General features: G+C 40.9%; 1 protein-coding gene across 1 annotated transcript in view; it reads left to right on the top strand.

Moving 5' to 3' along the window:
- LOC126278764 (uncharacterized) overlaps positions 1-17,210 on the top strand; it is a 58,220-nt gene extending 41,010 nt beyond the window's left edge. Inside the window, exons 6-7 of the mRNA XM_049979041.1 lie at positions 6,869-7,024; positions 17,151-17,210. Of these exons, the coding sequence (XP_049834998.1) occupies positions 6,869-7,024; positions 17,151-17,210 (216 nt within the window). The remainder of the gene's footprint in view (positions 1-6,868; positions 7,025-17,150) is intronic.
- The last annotated feature ends 3,802 nt before the right edge of the window (positions 17,211-21,012 follow it).

The raw sequence follows: 21,012 nt of genomic DNA, 5'->3' as shown, positions 1-21,012 counted from the left end.
CAGAGCTGTCATTTGTACTCAGGTGAAAATTGGATGGTTGACCATCTGGTCTACCGAGCGCTGTTGGCAAGCGGGGTGCAATCAGCCAATTGAGGAGCTACTTCATTGAGAAGTAGCGGCTCCGGCCTCGTAACCTGACATACGGCCGGGAGAGCGGTATGGTGACCATATGCCCTTGCATAAACGCACGCATTGACACCTGTGGGCTGAGGATGACACGGCGGTCTGTCGGTACCATTGAGCCTTCAAGACCTGTTCGGGCGGAGTTTTGTTTAGTTTAGTTTAGTTTAGTTCTGCGCGTGAAATAGTTTCCGACCTGATTATGGGCGCACGACGGGAATTAACAGATTTTTAACGGCGAATGGTAGTTGGAACTAGACGCATGGTATATTCCATTTTGGATATCACTTACGAATTCAATATTCCGAGATCCACAGAGGAAAGAATGAGTCGAGAATACCAGATTTCAGGCATTACTTCTCACCATGGACAACACCACGGTATACGGCCTTCACTTAAAGACAGTGAGCAGTGGCATTTGCGTAGAGTAGTCACTGATAACAGACAAGCAAAACTGTGTCAAAACAACCGCATGTATCAACGTGAGATGTACGGAACGACGAACGACAGTGCGATGGGATTTGGCGATAATGGGCAATGGTAACAGACAAACGATGCGAGTGCCTTTCCTAACAGCGTATCACATGCAGAGCCTCTCCTGGGCTCGTGGCCGTTGGAACATAGACAACTGGAAAACTGTGGCCTCGTCAGACGAGTCCCTATTTCAGTTGGTAAGAGCTGATGATAGGGGTCCAGTGTGGTGCACACCCAACGAAGCCATGAACCCAAGTTGTCAACAATACACTGTGGAATTTGATAGTGGCTCCATAATGGTGAGAGCTGTTTTACATGGAATTGATTGAATTCTCTGGTCCAACTGAACCGATCATTGGCTTCAAAAGGTTATTTTCGGCTGCTTGAAAACTTACCAGAGCGTGAGCCAGTAACAGTGCGTTTTCCATCGCGTGACCAAATCTTCGTATTTAATGGTTTTTAAGCTTTAAATACATAAAAATATGAGATATTGTATGAGTGTATTGGCTTTAAACGCGATTTGAATCTTATAATCAATCCGAATAACAACAATCCGAACAACATTTCTAACACAGGACAATAGCCTATTATGGATGGCTATAATGGCAGAATGGCTCAATATTTCTTCAGGCGATGTCCAACGACTTATTGAGCCCACGCCACTTCAAGTTGTTGCACTACGCCTCGCAAAAGGAGTCCCACGCGTTAGTAGTAGATAACCCTTGACTTTTGTCACCTCAGTGTGTAGCAACACAATACCTTCCTCACTGTTTTATTACTGATCAATAGTGAATTATGACATACAAAACAATAACCGCAAAATACCTTCTTTACACTTTTGTCGCGTACAAGTGTCTCTGTTCCAGGGACGTATTTCAATGCTCATTTACGCGCTCCTGAATTTGCACAGGAAAAGATGCGCTAAAATGAATAGGCAGATTCGCCGCGTGTGGTCAGACACGCCACAAACCAATTCACACGGTGAGAGCAAGCTATCATGGTGCCAAGTTCTAAAATGCGGCCGCATCATTGGATGCCCTGGCAGAGGATTACTCTGAAAGAAGTGAGAAACTGGATGTGCAGACGATATGATAGGGGATGCTTGGTATTTCTACGAAAAAACTTTTTGTGTAGGACGTTTCGAGATGTAACTGAGCATGAACCAGAATAGTTACCAATTCTTACTGATCACTATGCACCAGAAATTAACGAATCTGGCCACTGTGATGAGAAATTATTTCTTCCGAGAAGTTCTCGGCTACTCTTATGAATTCATATACTTTCAACATTGTAGCCCAGTCTGCAATCCAGATAATCAAATATGTAAGAAACTATCTGCCTAGATAGTGGTAATGAAACCTAACTGTACCTAGGTTTCAGCCCAAATAATTGAGCCTTCTTCAGAAGATATAACTGAATCTTTTTTTCTGTCGTCAGTCTACTGACTGGTTTGATGCGGCCCGCCACGAATTCCTTTCCTGTGCTAACCTCTTCATCTCAGAGTAGAACTTGCAACCTACGTCCTCAATTCTTTGCTTGACGTATTCCAATCTCTGTCTTCCTCTACAGTTTTTGCCCTCTACCGCTCCCTCTAGTACCATGGAAGTCATTCCCTCATGTCTTAGCAGATGTTCTATCATCCTGTCACTTCTCCTTATCAGTGTTATCCACATATCCCTTTTCTCTCCGATTCTGCGTAGAACCTCCTCATTCCTTACCTTATCAGTCCACCTAATTTTCAACATTCGTCTATAGCACCACATCTCAAATGCTTCGATACTCTTCTGATCCGGTTTTCCCACAGTCCATGTCTCACTACCATACAATGCTGTACTCCAGACGTACATCCTCAGAAATTTCTTCCTCAAATTAAGGCCGGTATTTGATATTAGTAGACTTCTCTTGGCCAGAAGTGCCTTTTTTGCCATAGCGAGTCTGCTTTTGATGTCCTCCTTGCTCCGTCCGTCATTGGTTATTTGACTGCCTAGGTAGCAGAATTCCTTAACTTCATTGACTTCGTGACCATCAATCCTGATGTTAAGTTTCTCGTTGTTCTCATTTCTACTACTTCTCATTACCTTCGTCTTTCTCCGATTTACTCTCAAACCATACTGTCTACTCATTAGACTGTTCATTCCGTTCAGCAGATCATTTAATTCTTCTTCACTTTCACAAAGGATAGCAATGTCATGAGCGAATCGTATCATTGATATCCTTTCACCTTGTATTTTAATTCCACTGCTGAACCTTTCTTTTATTTCCATAATTGCTTCCTCGATGTACAGATTGAAGAGTAGGGACGAAAGGCTACAGCCTTGTCTTACTCCCTTCTTAATACGAGCACTTCTTTCTTGATCGTCCACTCTTATTATTCCCTCTTGGTTGTTGTATATGACTGCCTAGTGCGCTATTCCTTATTGCTGTATCTATAGCGTTAGAGAACTTCAAACGTATCTCGTCATTCCTTAGAACTTCCGTATCCCACTTCTTAGCGTATTGATTCTTCCTGACTAACGTCTTGAACTTCAGCCTACTCTTTATGACTACTATATTGTGATCTGAGTCTATATCTGCTCCTGGGTACCCGTTACAATGCAGTATCTGATTTCGTTATCTCTGCCTGACCATGATGTAATCTAATTGAAATCTTCCCGTATCTCCCGACCTTTTCCAAGTATACCTCCTGCTCTTGTTATTCTTGAACAGGGTATTCGCTATTACTAGCTGAAACTTGTTACAGAACTCAATTGGTCTTTCTCTTCTTTCATTCCTTGTTTCAAGCCCATATTCTCCTGTAACCATTTCTTCTTCCCCTACAACTGCATTCCAGTCGCCCATGACTATTAGATTTTTGTCCCCCTTTACATACTGCATTACCCTTTCAATATTTTCATATACTTTCTCTATCTGTTCATCTTCAGCTTGCGACGTCGGCATGTATACCTGAACTATCGTTGCCGGTGTTGGTCTGCTGTCGATTCTGATTAGAATAACCCGGTCACTGAAATGTTCACAGTAACACACCCTCTGTCCTACCTTCCTATTCATAACGAATCCTACACCTGTTATACCGTTTTCTGCTGCTGTTGATATTACCCGATACTCATCTGACCAGAAATCCTTGTCTTCCTTCCACTTCACTTCACTAACCCCTACTATATTTATATTGAGCCTTTGCATTTCCCTTTTCAGATTTTCTAGTTTCCCTACGACGTTCAAGCTTCTGACATTCCAGGCCCCGACTCGTAGAACATTGTCCTTTCGTTGATTATTCAGTCTTTTTCTCATGGTAACCTCCACCTTGGCAGTCCCCTCCCGGAGATCCGAATGGGGGACTATTCCGGAATCTTTTGCCAATCGAGAAATCATCTTGACACTTGTTCAACTACAGGCCACATGTCCTGTGGATACACGTTACGTGTCTTTAATGAAGTGGTTTCCATTGCCTTTTGCATCCTCATGTCGTTGATCATTGCTGATTCTTCCACCTTTAGGAGCAATTTCCCACCCCTAGGACAAGAGAGTGCCCTGAAACTCTTTCCGCTCCTCCGCCCTCTTTGACAAGGCCGTTGGCAGAATGAGGCTGACTTCTTATGCCGGAAGTCTTCAGCCGCCAATGCTGATTATTTATCGAAATTTAGGCAGTGGCGGGGATCGAACCCGGGACAAAAGATGTGTTGATTATGAATCAAAGACGCTACCCCTAGACCACGGCTACATCCCCTCAATCTATAAATCTATAAATTACTAAGTTAGCTAGTCCTACTTAGTTTCACGTGAGCTCCCGAGCCCAAAAGCACAGCGTCCATGTAGACGAGGCGCACGCCAGAGCTAAAGTTAGGTCTTGGTGTTCACATAGTACTAATGTACCGCATTTTTATAATGCGACTATGCATATTCAGGCTGTTTTAGTTTTATTTCTAGACCATGCTCTCTTAGATAAATTATAGATTCAGATATATCTTCTGAAGGAGGATCAATTATTTGTGCTGAAACCTAGGTAAAGATTGGTTTCATTACCGCAATCGAGGCTGATAGTGTCTTATATCTTATGAATTAGTACCACTGGTGAATCAACTTCAGTAAAAAATATATATAGTTTGAATGTATCATCATCACTATGAGCTAATACTACTGCTACATTTCTCTTCGAAGTATCCATTGATACCTCAGCAGTACAGTAAAAGCTGAGTCTTAATTCTTTTCCCAAGTTTCCCACACTATTGTCTGCATCCTACATTCTGTCAACAAACATAATATTTTTTAAAGCTGCATCACGTTTGTTCCTCTTGTAAAAACATGTACTTCAGTTGTCAAAAAGCTCGTTCTCAGGTCATATTGTTCTTTTAAAAAACTCTCGTGTTCTTTACCAAGCTGCCATCTTTCTTCCTGAAATCACTTTCTCATGAGCCTCTACGACCATGATGTGCAGTGTTTGAAAGTACATTAACGAGTGAACGCTTAGGATAATTTAGGGAGCAAGCTTGTAAGCAGTATGTTTGTAGTGACTGCGGCACAATTGTTGATGCATCTATTGGTGCCACACAAAATATAATACCTCTTTCGCTCGCTCTCTCTCTCTCTCTCTCTCTCTCTCTCTCTCTCTCTCTCTCTCCCTCTCCCTTTCTCTCCGACACACACACACACACACACACACACATACACACACACACCACATTAACATACACTTGCGTGTGAATGGTAACAAAAATACGTAAAGATATTGACAGTGCTAGTGTAACTTACAGTATTTACACATATAAAAGTCTGTATTATTTGTTAAAAATATGTATGATTCATCAGCAACACACACAATATTTATGACAAGTGTACATTGTTATTTCCATACCTAAAGTGTATTATTTATCAAAAACAGATAAGCTTCGGTTGATTAACACACACACAAAAATTTCCTTATTAATAATCAAAAATACATGAAAATATTGACAACAATGGCTGACCATTCCCACGTCTAAAATACGTGTAGTATATATAAAAATACGTAAAAATCATAAGAAACGTTCACACAATATTTAAGTGTCATAATGTTGTTACCACGTCCAAAAGTCTGTATTATTCATCAATAATATGTCAGTTTCACAAGAGAGGAACTTTTGTCTAACTTACTGTTTAAGTTACATTTTGCATCCAAAACATAGCTGTGGACATCAAATTAAGTACCAAAATGCTAGTTACACGTCTAGATTATCTGTATTATTGCTCTATAACACTACAAATGCATGTGGCTAAAATGACTTGATAAGCACGCATTGCAAAAATAGCTGAGAGTTCCTCTGACGCCTATTTGAGACTGCGTTATCGGTGGTACAAAACTGAACTGGAATCAGATTTTCACTCTGCAGCGGAGTGTGCGCTGATATGGAACATCCTGGCAGGTTAAAACTCGGGACCTTTGCCTTAAGTTTGGAAGCTAGGAGACGAGGTACTGGCCGAAGCAGAGCTGTGAGGACGAGGAGTGAGTCGTGCTTGGGTAGCTCAGTTGGTAGAGCACTTGCCCGCGCAAGCTAAAGGTCCCGAGTTCGAATCTCGGTCTGGCACACAGTTTTAATCCGCCAGGAAGTTTCAAAACTGAACTACTTCAGATGCCTCCTTGAACTAAGCTCGTAAGAGCAACACAGTCTAGAAAGAAAAATTTCCTTCGTGATCCAAAAAGACTTGGGAAACGTATGTATAGAAGAGACGTTCTTTGCTTCGATTTGAGGACAGGAAAACGCAATATACAAATGGTACGGTGAGATGGAATCAAATTACACCACTAGTGCCAATGAAGACAGACTGGTACTTTCACAGGTTTATAGCAATAATTAGCATAACAAAGTAAGACAAAGCAAAGATGATGTTCTTTACAGGAAATGCTCAATATGTCTACCATCAATCCTCAACAATAGCTGTAGTCGAGGAACACAATGCAGTCCACAGCACTGTAAACCATGTCCGGAGTTATGGTGAGGCATTGGCGTCGGATGTTGTCTTTCAGCATACCAGTGTCGGTCGATCACGATACAATTGCGACTTCAGATAACCCCGAAGCCGATAATCACACGGACTGAGGTCTGGGGATCTGGAAGGCCAAGCATGGCGTAAGTGGCAGGTGAGCACAAGAACATCACCAAACGACGCGCGCAAGATAACTTTCGCGCGTCTTGGAATATGGTTCCTGCTTTTTCTATTTTTTTTTTTTTTTTTTTTTTTTTTGATCGCCCGATATATTGCTTTTGCTTGTTACTGTGAACCGTGTGGTGTGCTGTTGCAGGCGGAGCGCCTGCAGTTTTCTGCCTTCAGCTGCGCCTGGCCGCAGGCGGACCGTCGGTTTCGCAGGTCGCTGCGCATCTTCATGCTGCAGGCGGCGCGACCGCTCAGCATCAGGGTTGGAAAACTCGTGCAGCTCTCCAGGAGCACTTTTCTGCAGGTACCTGATTCCCACTCAAGCGCTCATTTCCACGTTCCTTTTGGCACTCGGCAAGAGCCCGTAAAGTTGCACAGCTGTCTAAACTAACCCATATTTCTGCTACACGCTCCACGGAACCGAGGACAAGTCTGGCTTCGTGGGCGAAAGTACATGCGACGATACACGAATACTGCCGACGGAAGGCGAAGCGTTCGCTCACACGTGTGGTGTCTTCAAGCGGTGAAGATGTCGACAATCGTGTACTTGACAACTTCCGCAAGGCACTGAAAACTGATTTGGAGAAGCAAAATGCTATGGCAAAGGAAGCCTGCTGCAAAGAGTTCGTGAATGTTTTAATTGAGTGTATCAGCTGAGGCTATGGCTTATTATTTTTCAGCAGTAATATTATCACAACAGAAACAAACGTGTTAAGCGACATACAATATACAGGATCTTAAGAGAGCGTAGGCTACAGACAACACTCGAGAAGAGTGAAAAGAAAATGAGAACTCTGCGTTCACCGCATTGCTGAGAAAGATTTATGGGAGACCTTGAAGAGTAGTGCAGCCTGCAGTGAGTTAGCTAGTTAGTTAGTTAGCTACATGTTCCATTGATAAATCTCACGGTAACCGTTATGATGTGGATTGTGTCAAGTGCATAAGAAATGCGCACATTAATGAAGATTTAAAAAAGCTTGAGATTTTTGTTACCTACCCAACGCCCTTAAATGGTACAAAATACATACCGGTGATCAAAAATTCAGTACAGATTTGAAAACCTAATAAACCACGGAATAATATAGATAGAGATGTAAAAATTGACACACATGCTTGAAGTGACATGGGGTTTTAATAGATCCAAACAAAAAACAAAGTTCACAACACGTCAGTGACTGCGCATGACAGTCGTGTATTTAGAGGAGCTGTAATGAAAGAGAGAATCAGATTCGCCAGCAGTCGCAGCATGTTGACGTTACCTGAAAAGGCGCTTTTCGTGAAGATGTATTTTCAGAATGGGGAATATGCTAGTTCAGCGTTACAATCCTATCGCCATAGAAAGGCGATTCCAAAGGGTAAAGGACCGTTGACAAATGCAGCTGTGGCGAGAATAATTTCGAAGTTCGAAGCCACGGGTTGTTCAGACGATAGACCCCGTAGTGGCCGACCGAGCACAAGGCCTAATGCTGCTGAGAATGTTCAGGAAGAAATGGAGACTGTAGCGGGTTCGTCTATGCACGGGGAAATCGGCGCTCGTGCAGTCGCATGTAGCACCGGCATTCCATACAATACTGCTTGGTTGGTACTGAGGCGTACCCTCCGATGCTATCCGTACAAAATCCATTGGCATCATGAACTGTTACCTGGCGATTTAGTGAAGCGGAGGGCATTTGAGGTGTGCTGCGTTTCAAAAGATGGCGGAAGATGACGATTGCTTGAGTAACGTGTTGTGGACTGACGAAGCTCATTTCACGCTCAGAGGGTTGTCAACGCCCACAACTGCAGAATTTGGGCTACCGAAACTCCGAAAACTGTCGGGGAAACTCCACTGCACGACGAGGAAATCACAGTATGGGTTGGATTTACCACATCTAACGTTATCGGGCCCTTTTTCTTCGACTAAATGCGTGATTCTGGTTTTGTAACTGCTACCGTAACGGGTGAGAGGTACGCCGATATCTTACAGAATCACATCATCCCCAGCCTGGCTGATAAACACCTGCAGGAACGTACATGTTTATGGAGGATGGCGCTCCACCCCATATAGCTAGACACGTGAAAGATTTCTTGCGCGCGTCGTTTGGTGATGATCGTGTGCTCAGCAGCCACTATCGTCATGCTTGGCCTCCCAGGTCCGTGCGATTATTGGCTTTGGAGTTACCTGAAGTCGCAAGTGTATCGCGATCGACCGACGTCTCTACGGATGCTGAAAGACAACATCCGACGCCAATGCCTCACCATAACTCCGGACATGCTTTACAGTGCTGTTCACAACTTGCTCCTCGACAACAGCTACTGTTGAGCAATGATGGTAGACATAGTGAGCATTTCCTGTATAGAACATCATCTTTGCTTTGTCTTACTTTGTTATGCTAATTATTGCTATTCTGATCAGATGAAACTCCATCCGTCGGACTTTTTTGTACTTTTGTATTGTTTTGGATCTACAAAAAACCATGTCATTCCAAGCATGTGTGTCAATTTGTACCTCTCTATCTACACTATTCCGTGATTTATTCAGTTTTCAAATTTATGCCCGTAGATTTATTTGTTCTTATCCAAAACTTCATCCATGGTACAGAAGCAGTTCTCAAGAAGATATGATTTCAACCTATTTTTAAAACTGTACTGCTGTCTGTCAGACAATTTATTTCGTCTGGTAATTTGTCAAAAAGTTTTACAGCTTCATATTTTACCCATTTCTGTGCCAAAGATAGTTTAAGTGGAGGATAGTGTAAGTCTTTCTTTCTTCTGGTATTACAATCATGAATGTCACTGCTGTTTTTAAAGTGGTCCATGTTGTTGAGAACAAATTTTATTACTGAATAAATGTAGCTTGAGGCTGTTATAAGAATGCCTAACATTTTTAAGAGATGCCTGCAAGATGTGCCACTATGAGCCCTACACATTATTCTAACCACTTTCTTTTGAACAGTGATTACTATTTGCCTAAGTGGTGAGTTACCCCAAAATATTATCCCCTATGACATCAGATAGTGAAACTGTGCAAAGTATGTTAGCTTGATAACTTCTGTTTTCCTCAAAATTTGCAATTATTCTGACTGAAAAATTTGTTGAACCTTGTCGGTTTATGAGATCCAAAATGCTAAATTTTCAATTAAGATTCTCATCTATATGTTGTTGTTGTTGTTGTCTTCAGTCCTGAGACTGGTTTGATGCAGCTCTCCATGCTACTCTATCCTGTGCAAGCTGCTTCATCTCCCAGTACCTACTGCAACCTACATCCTTCTGAATCTGCTTAGTGTACTCATCTCTCGGTCTCCCTCTACGATTTTTACCCTCACCTATATGTACACCCAAAAACTTAGTATGCTCTACCCTGGCTACTGACGTCTGTTGATATGTTATATTTATTGAAGGAACTGTACTCCTTGCAGTAGAAAATTGGATGTACTGTGTTTTTTCAAAGTTCAGAGGAAGGTAATTCGCAGAAAACCAAGCAATAACTTTTCAAAGTCTTTATTTGTATCATTTTCTATTGGAGTTTCTTTCACTCGATTAATAACGATTCTTGTATCATCAGCAGACAGTGTCAGTTTAGCTTCTTGTTTCAGATAAAAGGGAGATCATTCACATATACCAAGAACAGAAAGAGACCCATGATCGAACCCTGTGGAACACCTAATGTAATTTCATGCCAGTTAGTTGAAGTGGGAAACTTCCTTAAATCACTTAATCCATGTAAAGAAACTTTTTGCTTCCTGTTCTGTATGCCGTTACATTTATACGTAAAATTGTAATTTCTGTAACATAATGTCAAGGTTCACACAATCAAACCGACAGAAAACGCTAGCTATGTAAACGGGAACTGCTAGATTATAAATGCAAGATTGTAGATACATGTACGACTAGAGGAAGTATAGATGCCACCTATAACAACGAGGTACCTTAGGGCTTAGGGAGAAAGATGGAAGCAGCTGTATGAATATCAATAACTCAGAAAGCAGCGCAATACTAAGTTCAGACGAAAACTTTAAAGGTGGAAGCAATCAATGGAAACCCTATATAAGGGAAACAAACTCGAGGACAATGTCGTAGAAAGAAAAATAAGTGAAGATGAGATGGGATGTATGAGACTGTGAGAAGAATTTAACAGTGAAATGGAAAACTTAACTGGACACAAGGCATATTAAAGAATGAAAAGAATTGGTACATGAGATGGGACGTATGGCACAGCAAGAAGAATTGAACACAGCAGTGAAGGACCTGAGTAGTAACAACATCCCTTGTACAGACGACATTCACACAGAATTATTGAAATCCTAGGCAGAGCCAGCCACGACAGAAATACTGCATCTGGTATGCAAGGTATATGACACAGGAAAAAACCTTTATACTTCACGAAAGGTGTAAAAATTGCTATTCCAACGAAGGCATGTGCTTACAGGTGTGAATGCTGCCAAACCATCAGTTTAATAACTTATTGTTGCAAAATATTGAGACCAATTAATTACAGAAGAATGGGAAAACTGGCGGAAGCCCATCAAAAAACGGATAAATTTGGACTCCAGAGAAACATAGAAACACTATACGCCTTATCCTAGAAGATAGGTTGAAGAAAGGCAAGCCATCAATTATTGCATTCTTAGATTTACAGATGGATTCTGACGTTCTTAACTAGACTACACTCTTTAAAATTTTGAAGGTAGTATGGATAAAGTATTTACGACCTGTACAGAAATCACACTAATTTGTGAGTACTTTAAATAGAAGGAATACTCGGGAATGGAGTGAGAGGAGTATAGCCAAACCCCCTCCCCCCTACCACCACCCCACCGCCTATGTTGTCCAATTTGCACATTGCGCAAGCAGATAAGGAAACAAAGGAAATATTTGGAAAGAGAATTAACGTTCAGGGAGATGAAATGGAAGTTATCAGGTTGGTGGTGATACTGTAATACTGTCGCAGATGGCAGAGGTGTTGAAACAGCAGCCGCATGGAGTGGATAGTGTCTTGAAAAGAGATCATTCAGATGAATAGCGAATATCAACAAAATTAAAAATAAGTTTATAGACTGTAGTCCAATTAAATCAGATCATGCTGAGGGAATCAGTTTAGGAAATGAGACAGTAGATGAGTTGCATTGTTTGAGCAAGAAAATAACGGAAGAGAGCTGGTGTAAAAATGATAGAAATGCGTTCTGAAAAAGAGGAATTTGTTGAGACGGAATGCAAATCTTATGAGTTAAGAAATTTTTCACAAGATGTTTGTCTCAAATTTATGGTCAAAAGAAGCAGCTGATACAAGAAGAGAATAGAAGCTTTTGAATTCTGGAGCTATACGAAATAGCTGGCTTAGCGGTTCTATGCACTACAGACTGGAACCGCGCGACAGCAGGTTCAAATCCTATCTCGGGCATGGATGTGTGTGCTGCCCTTAGGTTAGTTAGGTTTAAGTAGTTCTAAGTTCTAGGGGACTGATGACCTAAGATGTTAAGTCCCATACTGCTCAGAGCCATTTGAACCATTTTGAACGAAAAAGCTGAAGATTATATGGAAATGTCGAATAAGTAATGGAGAGGTACTAAATCGAATTGGGGAAACAGAAATTTGCACCACAACTTTGCTAACAGGACGGATCGATTTCTGCGATACAACACGAAGCATCAATAGATAGTTAATTTGATAATGAAAGGAAGTGCTCATGGTAAAAAACTACAGAGAGAGTTATACGTATGCGGCTATACAGAGCTGTAGAGCGTTGGATTAACTAGCCTCGACAGCTGCGGCAAACCATTCTTCTGACTCAAGACAAAACAACAACAACAAAATTACTTGCACTGATATAGTACGATGCCAGCTTAGTCAGGAAAATCTGAGAAAAATGTGTATCTGACTCTCTTACACAATTCCAGTCCGTCCGAAATAATGATGCTGCATCTTTTCTTGTACGGGATTGTACACAAAGCGTTTTATAATCGTTTAATTTCCCTTCCTCCCGTGCCCTGTGAATACATTTTCGTAAACTCCTTGCATATGAAGCGATGAAGTCTTTCGTAAGTTATTGAATCTCTGATACTTGCGTCTTCTGTGCTTTGTCATCAGAAAAACCGATGTAAATACGTTCCATTTTATCGCGAAAGCTAACAGCAAAGTTTATGAAAACCAAAACTAAACAGAAATACATACTGTCAATAACTCCAGTCGAGCTGAGCAGTAGGTGCAACGTACCTGCAAGCAAACAAAAGATATCAGTTAGTCACATGAAGGAGTACCAGAATGTTTCAGAGCGTTCACAGAAAAGAGTCCTGTTGTCGGTTTAAAAAAGTCACTCAGTAAAACAGCGCAGCGTTGAGCCTTGTTCTGTTCAATCCCGCTCATATTTTTAATTAGTAGGCGGGTCGTTACAAGCTTGACATCGGTGGGCGAAGAACGTAATTAGTACTGTTTTAATAACCGCATTACATGCTATGCCCACGGAATGAACTGTTTATTTATGTATGTATTTCATTTTGTTAGAGAAAGTCAGGGTGTTTATGACATCTCTTACATCTAACTAGGTACCAATAGAATTTCTTTTTACAATTAAGATTACACTCAGCAGAGAATAACAGTCATGCATTACGACTGCAATCATTACAGTAATAATAAAAATAAAAGAATTATTAGCGGTGAACATATTGTGGGGCGATCAAAAAATTTCCGTTTGTGCGCGTGTATGCAATGCAGCGCGACTCTAATGCACGTATATTAGCAAGGACTTGGTGTGGCCTTCATGACTTCCCTACGTGAATGTCGTAAATGAGGAAGCCTGAACTACGGTGAGGTTATTACCAAATGTGTCCAAACAGGACCAACTTCCTGATGTTCTTTTCTTGTATTCCGAACGGCCAACACCGGTAGACATCCACCAGAGAATGACGAATGTGTATGGGCAGCATCTTGTACAGTATCTTGCACAGTAAGAGAGTAATAACACTCAGAAATTTTTTTTTCATGACGAACGTCAAGGAACATGTTTGTCCTTTTGTCCAAGTAAGTCGGATGCGCACATACGAATGACAAGGAGGCACTATCTGTGAAAAGCATTGAGTTCGATAATTTTCATTTTTCCTGTGATAGGAACACTTCCTCTTTGCCGTTGGAATAAAAATTGTCTTTCACGGATGAGAAATGTTTCTAAAATAAATGAATTCTGGTTGAACGCATATTAACTTCATTGCATTATTTCCAGTTTTAAGTAGCGCACTACTCGGAAACGAAGTCTGATAAAACGAATGAAAATCATAAGTAAAAAACGGAGTTATTAAAAATGACGACTATAGTTTGTAACTTCCCCACTATAAAAATATATAATTATCTTTCACATTTAGTGTAACCTTCCAAAAAATAAATTGCGTAACCCATAATAATAAAATGCGACTAATCTATCAATAAAACTGTGACTCACTTATAACCTTTCAATAATTGACTGTCAATTTAACCTGGTAAATTTTGGACGTCAGCAGTGCTGCATCTTGGCCCTGAAAGATCCATACTGAATAAATTGAAAACTCTTACCTCAGTCTAGTCGCCGGATAGCGCATATATATCTGCTCCTATATGAAACTAAACTTTTCTGGCACAGCCCAGTGCAATGCTGGCCGATTGAATTTTCATGTATAAAAGGAAACAACTGATTTTTCTTTTCAACAATCGGGATGATCATGGATTGGAGAAATTAGTAAATTCTTTCAATTGAAATGAATGATTATCAAAAGTTAATTTTTTTATAAGAAAGATTATTATTAAGAGATTTTTTAAAAAATATTTACATGGGGCTTGACATAAGAATACTACATATGCGCGAGGCTGCTTTTACCTTATACTACACTGTTCAGGCTCCGCCATCGCTCCACCACGACCGGCCCAGCCAACTTCACATTCCAGACTGCTCGCTAGCAACTACTTACTCCAACTACCACACAGTTCCTACTGCAGTCAACACTGCCCTTTGGTCTCAGATTCTCTTACAGCTTACATATCGCAGGCAGCGCGTGAGCAATCCATCGAAATTACATCTGCTCGAGTGCGCTAACAACAAATTCCTTAATCATGGACCTCTTACAAGTTGTTCATTATGAGTTGATGGTAAAATACGTAAAATAACATTTTACAAGGGTCTGCTCTCTATCAAAAGTACCTTAATAGTTTACAAGGAATTAAATACTCGTGCTAAACACCTAGTGAACTGCCCCAACAGTCATCACTAGTGATGTTATTTGGGGTGGAACATTCCAGGCCGGCAACGGTGGCCGAGCGGTTCTAGGCGCTTCAGCCCGGAGCCTCGCGCATGGATGTTTGTGATGTCCTTATGTTAGTTAGATTTAGGTAGTTCTAAGTTCTAGGGGACTGATGACCTCAGATGTTAAGTCCCATAGTGCTCAGAGCTATTTGAACCATTTCGTAGTGGAACATTGCAGAAACAATCCTGCATTTATTATTTTCCAGACATAACCCGTATTACATTACAATTTCTGTCGAAAAGAACCGTTGTGGAATGGTGCTCCTAGTTCCGTGCTGGTCGCGATCCAGCTCAAGATGTTACTTATCGCAGATATCGCAACTCAGAAGTTACGCCACCTCAAGTGGGAGCCACGCGAGTACCCTCCCTATAGTCTTGATCTTTCCATTTGCGATTATCACGCCTTCGGTCCTTTAAAAAGGACGTTGGAAGGACGACGATTTCCATCGAACGAGGATGTGCAGCAGATAGTCATGGACTTCATCACACAGCAGGTCATGGTGTTTTACCAAACGGGTATCTTCAACCTGGTGCATCTTTGGGATGATTACCTCCGTATTCATGGTGATTTTTCTTTGCCGTCATACCGATTCTAGACTGCACGACCCCCTTACGGAAACTTTTTGATCGCTACTTATATTAATTACAATAAAATTTCTATCAGTTTAAATGTCAGTTGCGACTTTCGTACAAGTGTGGTTACAAGATCCTCACAGAATAATCCCGAATTCCTCTTCGACACAGATTTAGGGATTTTGAGAATAGTCAGTATATCTTTGAAGCCAGTCACAATAAAAAACGTGCTCTGTAATTGCACCTAGCTGTTGTTATGACGGCCTTGCACAGAATATTAATAGGAAACACAATCTTTCTGCTGGTGATACAGTTATTTCTAGTGAAGTCCCAAAGAAACTGGTGTATCCAAGCGTCTTCAAATAGTGGGATACGTAAACAGGCAGAATACGGCACTGCTGTCGGCAACTGCGGCGCAGTTGTTAGAGCGGTCAATGGCAGGTTATCAAGACAAAAGTAGGTTTGAACGTGGTGTTGTAGTCGGCGCACGAGCGATGGGACACAGAATCTTCGTGGTAGCGATGAAGTGGGGATTTTCCCGTACCACCATTTCACGAGTGTACGTTGAATATCAGGAATCCGGGCTAACAACAGATCTCCGACATCGCTGCGGCCGGAAAAAGATCCCGCAAGAACGGGACCAACGACGACTGAAGAGAATCGTTCAACGTGTCAGAAGTTCAACCCTTCCGCAAATTGCTACAGATTTCAATGGAGGGCCATCAACAAGTGTCATCATGCGAACCATTCAACGAAACATCATGGATATGGGCTTTCTGAGCCGAAGGCGCACTCTTGTACCCTTAATGACTGCACGACATGTAGTTTTACGCCGCGCCTGGGACCATCAACACCGACATTCGACTGTTGGTGACCACAGCAGTAGTGAAGACAGTCAGTTGCTCCTGACGATGACGATGGGGGTAGTCGTTGAAAGCTCGAGATTTTATCCAAAACTGACGCGGCAAGAATACCGAGAATGTTTTACATATCACTTAAGACTTGATAACCTGCCATTGTAGCAGCAGTAACCCATCTAACAACTGCACCAGATACTTGTTGTCTCATATAGGCGTTGCCATACCGCACCCCTATTCTGCCTGTTTATGTGTCTCCGTGTTTGGAGGCGCATGCCTGTACCACTTTCATTGGCGCTTCAGTGTATGTATGTAGTGTCTTTTCTCTTTCGTCATGTACATCACGTAGTGACGATGAATGGTCTTAATTACACTGGAAGGAAACTTGGCCGGACGTATGACTGTCGATTACCATTCCGATCAAATTTATTCACTCAGTCAGTAGTCTTCCTTTTTTTTAGGACATGTAGCACGTGACAGTAAGTAAAGTATGTGTTCAGACTGGAACACATCGAAAGTTGACATGGATTCCTAACATTCCGCTGTACAAATTATCAGAGCTGCGAGGCCATATTCAGAGAAGAAATTAAGTTTTGGGCGCAGTAAAGGTTGCGGCGAGTGATAGCCTAGCATCTTGCTTTGCTCTACCCCATCTGTAATATTGTTTTTACTACTATCGATGTACTTCTTTGTTTATACACAAAAGTATAACTAGTATGCTTACACTGTAGCTAATACAAATTTTATTCTTGCAGGCACTGAATACTTCGTACACTATATTCAACATGCTGTTTAATGTAGAGAAAAGAAATTAACATTAGAAAACTTCAAACGATGGCTGCATCTGGACCTTTGGCTGACGACTGAAACTGAAAATGAAATATCGGTGTAAATAGAGGAATGGATTAATTTGTTCTGTCATAAAATAAAAATTTATATTTTAAAGAATTAATTATTACTTTAAGAATTAATTAATTATTATAAATAATTAATTATTAATATTATATTAATTAAAATGTTTGATGTAGCGCATACAATACCTTTAATACACAAGATGAAAACCCTTTTGTCTTAGCTGGAGAAATATGTTAGTCAAATTTTAGAAGGAAAATTAATCAGTGAAGCATCATTTAGCAGTGTACATTTTTCTGAGTTATTAGACAGGTCAGCTATTCGAAGTTGTAGACGCTAATAATGTGTAATATTCTTCAAATTTATTAGACAGCTCAGATATTCGAAGTAGTAGACGTTACTTTTATCGCTGCCAAGTTGCCCCCAAAATATGACGCTCCTATCCTATCTGCCATTACGGCTCAACTGGTGGCTGCCGGAAGCAAACCTACAACAATACGATTTATATGCTTGGGAAGAGGTAACTCGGTGCAATAAGGAACCACAATTATTTAAAAGCAAATTCCACTATTAATTTCTATTTCCATACAAGGCAACTGTGCAATAGCAAGTACGTCTCTCAGCAGTTGGCCTGTGAACAAGGTAAACTAATGGACCAAAACATTACTCACAGAGCAATCTAATGCTATTCGGTGGCGTTGCTGCCACTCTTACCGAGCCCCTAGCTTTCAGATCGAAAGTTGGTAGGAAATGGTTAAAATTCCCGGTAAAACCATCGGTCGTAATTTATTTTGCACAGTTCACTACTAGTTTCAGTCAGTGGCCATTGTCAAACTCAGCTGGCATAAACAGCAGTGAAAGCTGTACCACAAATGGAGCAAAAGTAATTTGCTCTTTTAAGCACACCGTAGAACGTAAAATAATTCTCACAATAACAACTGTGTAAGATAATTATCGGCAACAAGCAAGTCCACATCGGCAGCTAGTAACACTAGTGTTTTTCTTGATTGCTATTCCTTGGTTAATAGAGAACTGTGCCTGTTATACCCAGTTCTGTAAATAAATTTTATGCTTTTACGGTTTTTCTGATCAAGCAGTTTCAAGTAATTTTTAAATGTGTAAATTTTAATTATGCTTTTTACATTTTTTTGGTTAAGTAATTTCAAGTAAATAAAAATTTTAAAAGGAAGTACTTCTATTTTGTTGTGATTTCCTGCGATTATCTAATTGAAAGTTATCTGCTAAATATCCACTGGGATGTATAATCCACAGAAAGTGTACGCAAAAAGCAAGCTTGTGACTAATGATTTCATAATTTCTCTGTTTAGTTCTATGTTTAGTTCATGTTTATGGGTAGTTTTATGTTTAGTATTAATAAAAATTTTAATGTGTCAGTGCCCCTTTCTAACATCCAGTACTCTCGATCCATATAACCTCCTGGTACATAAATGGTGGCAGCGCCCTGGCCCCATAACCAAGAGAAACCTGGCGTCTCTTCGTCCCAACTCAAGTTTAGGTTGGGTGAGATTAGTTTAGGTCAGGTTTGATTAGGACACTAATAGCCACTATGCTCCTGTTTTCAATGCAGAATTGTGCCACCGGCATGCGTCAAAGACGCCAGTAGGAACAGACAGGTTCAGAGATAAAGATATCAAGCCACGTTTAAAGTGGGTTGTCGTCCACAAGGAAATTTACTTGATGGTTGTTCGATAAGAAGCAAGGCAGGTAAACGTTTAAGGTAGAAGATTAGAAGAATGAGTGCGGTAGAGATGGTTTTCCAGCCAACCGCCTCGGCAGCCTTTGTGCAATCAGCGCAGAGCACATAGGTATTCTGATACAGTAGCAACACTTGATTGCGGTTCGTTGATAGTTTCTCTTGTATTGCGCCTACGAGGAGCCTCAGTTGGCGTACACGGTTGCCAGCTGTGATGGATACGCTCCTGGGATGAAGTTCGTGTCACAAGACAACGTCTTTTGTTACGTTTTATGGATTTCACTTCAGATATGTTTTGTTAGGGCGAACCATAACTTCTTTATGAAGCTGAAAAACAGCGGTTCAAATGCTCATCTCGCTTTCTTGAGTCACATTTTCCATCATTTCCTCAAATCGATTATGGCAAATGCCAGAATACGTCGTTTGAGACGGCACAGTCAATTTCCTTGCTTATTCTCCCTGATCTTAGCTTCTGGCCTCACCATCGATAGTATAGTAAACCTTAATCTTCCTTCCTTCCTATCTTTTTTGCCCTCCCCTCACATTGCCAACTGAATACTAATCAATTTCGAATGTGGAATGGTTCTAGTTCATCACGTATGACAATATTCGGGTGCACTGACGTGGACCACAACACTAAACAACGAAAACGGCCTTCATCAAACTTGAAACGAGAAAACTTTATCATATGTTACGTCCTCGATACATTTACCCGAACGGATCACAAATGTTTGCAGCTGCCTGGACTGTGCACTCCTCCCTGTTACGGCAAAAGAGACTGAAATCACACAAATGATGGATTTTCTTTTTTTTTCGGGCTTCGTTTTCTGAGGCATAAATATCGTTCCTCAATACCTTCAACTATGCAACACTCAATAAACTAACGCAAGAAAAATTATAGACTGAAAAAAATAGGAACTGATAAATATATTTATGGAAACTTATAAAAAGCTACACGATCTTACACACCACCGGTTTTTTTCCACGTAAATTTTGCCTGCGACGGTAGATAGATACGATTCGTTTATCTCCAGGCTTTTGTCTTTCTCGTGAAAACTACTGTCACATGTTTGAATTTCTATGACGTCCCCAACAATTGGTCATAGTAGTTCTTCTCCACAACGAGAACATGCGTGTCGGCAAGTTTTATTATGTGCTCAGGTCTCACACAGCATGTGCGCGACCACCTGCGAATTCTTCGCCTTTCTCAACTTGCAGTGCCGTTTACGTTCGATGATCCCAGTATCGCCGGAACGTCAGTCAGTCCAGCATAGACTTTTCTGCACATATTTAGTATGCAGTATATTCCTGACATCACAGGTAGGTTCCTTTTGTCCTTTGCAAATCTGAGACACCCTTTGGTCTTCTTAGTTGGATTGTAAATATTCTGTGTATCGTGTTCACGTTGCCGTTACAGACACATACAATCTCCGGCCTTGTTTGACAATGCCGACACTCGTGCTAGCGGAATGTAAGAAAATATATTTTAAAAAAACGTGCTAAGCAAACGTTGGCTGAAGAACCGAGACAAAAGCCAACAGGCAATACATCAACAAGTGGACACGAAAGCCTCAACAGTTAAGTGCCATACAGGATTCGTTGCCGAATTTATTGAAATATACTAGAGTCCCATATTTCATAGGACGTCACGAACAACGATATAAGGTTCCGATGACTAGGGAACAACAGAGCGACGCTCAGCAAACTAATCAGGAAATAGTAAGAGAAAGGGGTGATATACCTCCATCATGCCAACGAAACACAAAAAGATAATATGCCACAAAAAATTCTGCGAAGAGTTCATTCAAAATATCTTTCAAATATTGCATAGAGGAAGTTACTAGGAGTGAACCTTAAACATATAAATATTTAACAGCATTTCACATTTAAAGTAACACCACACAGCGAAATAAGAATTATGTCTATTGACCGACTAAGAGTCAGAGGTTGTGTTTTATAGCACCTGGTAGCTAAAACAGCTGAAATCTTAAATACAGGACTACGATATGGAGCACACCACTAAGCAAAACTCCTTACACAGGCCTCAGAAG

The sequence above is a fragment of the Schistocerca gregaria genome, chromosome 6 (assembly GCF_023897955.1).
Source record: "Schistocerca gregaria isolate iqSchGreg1 chromosome 6, iqSchGreg1.2, whole genome shotgun sequence".
Taxonomy (NCBI): domain Eukaryota; kingdom Metazoa; phylum Arthropoda; class Insecta; order Orthoptera; family Acrididae; genus Schistocerca; species Schistocerca gregaria.
Note: the sequence above shows the minus strand (reverse complement) of the source record. Positions and strands in the feature narration are given on the sequence as shown.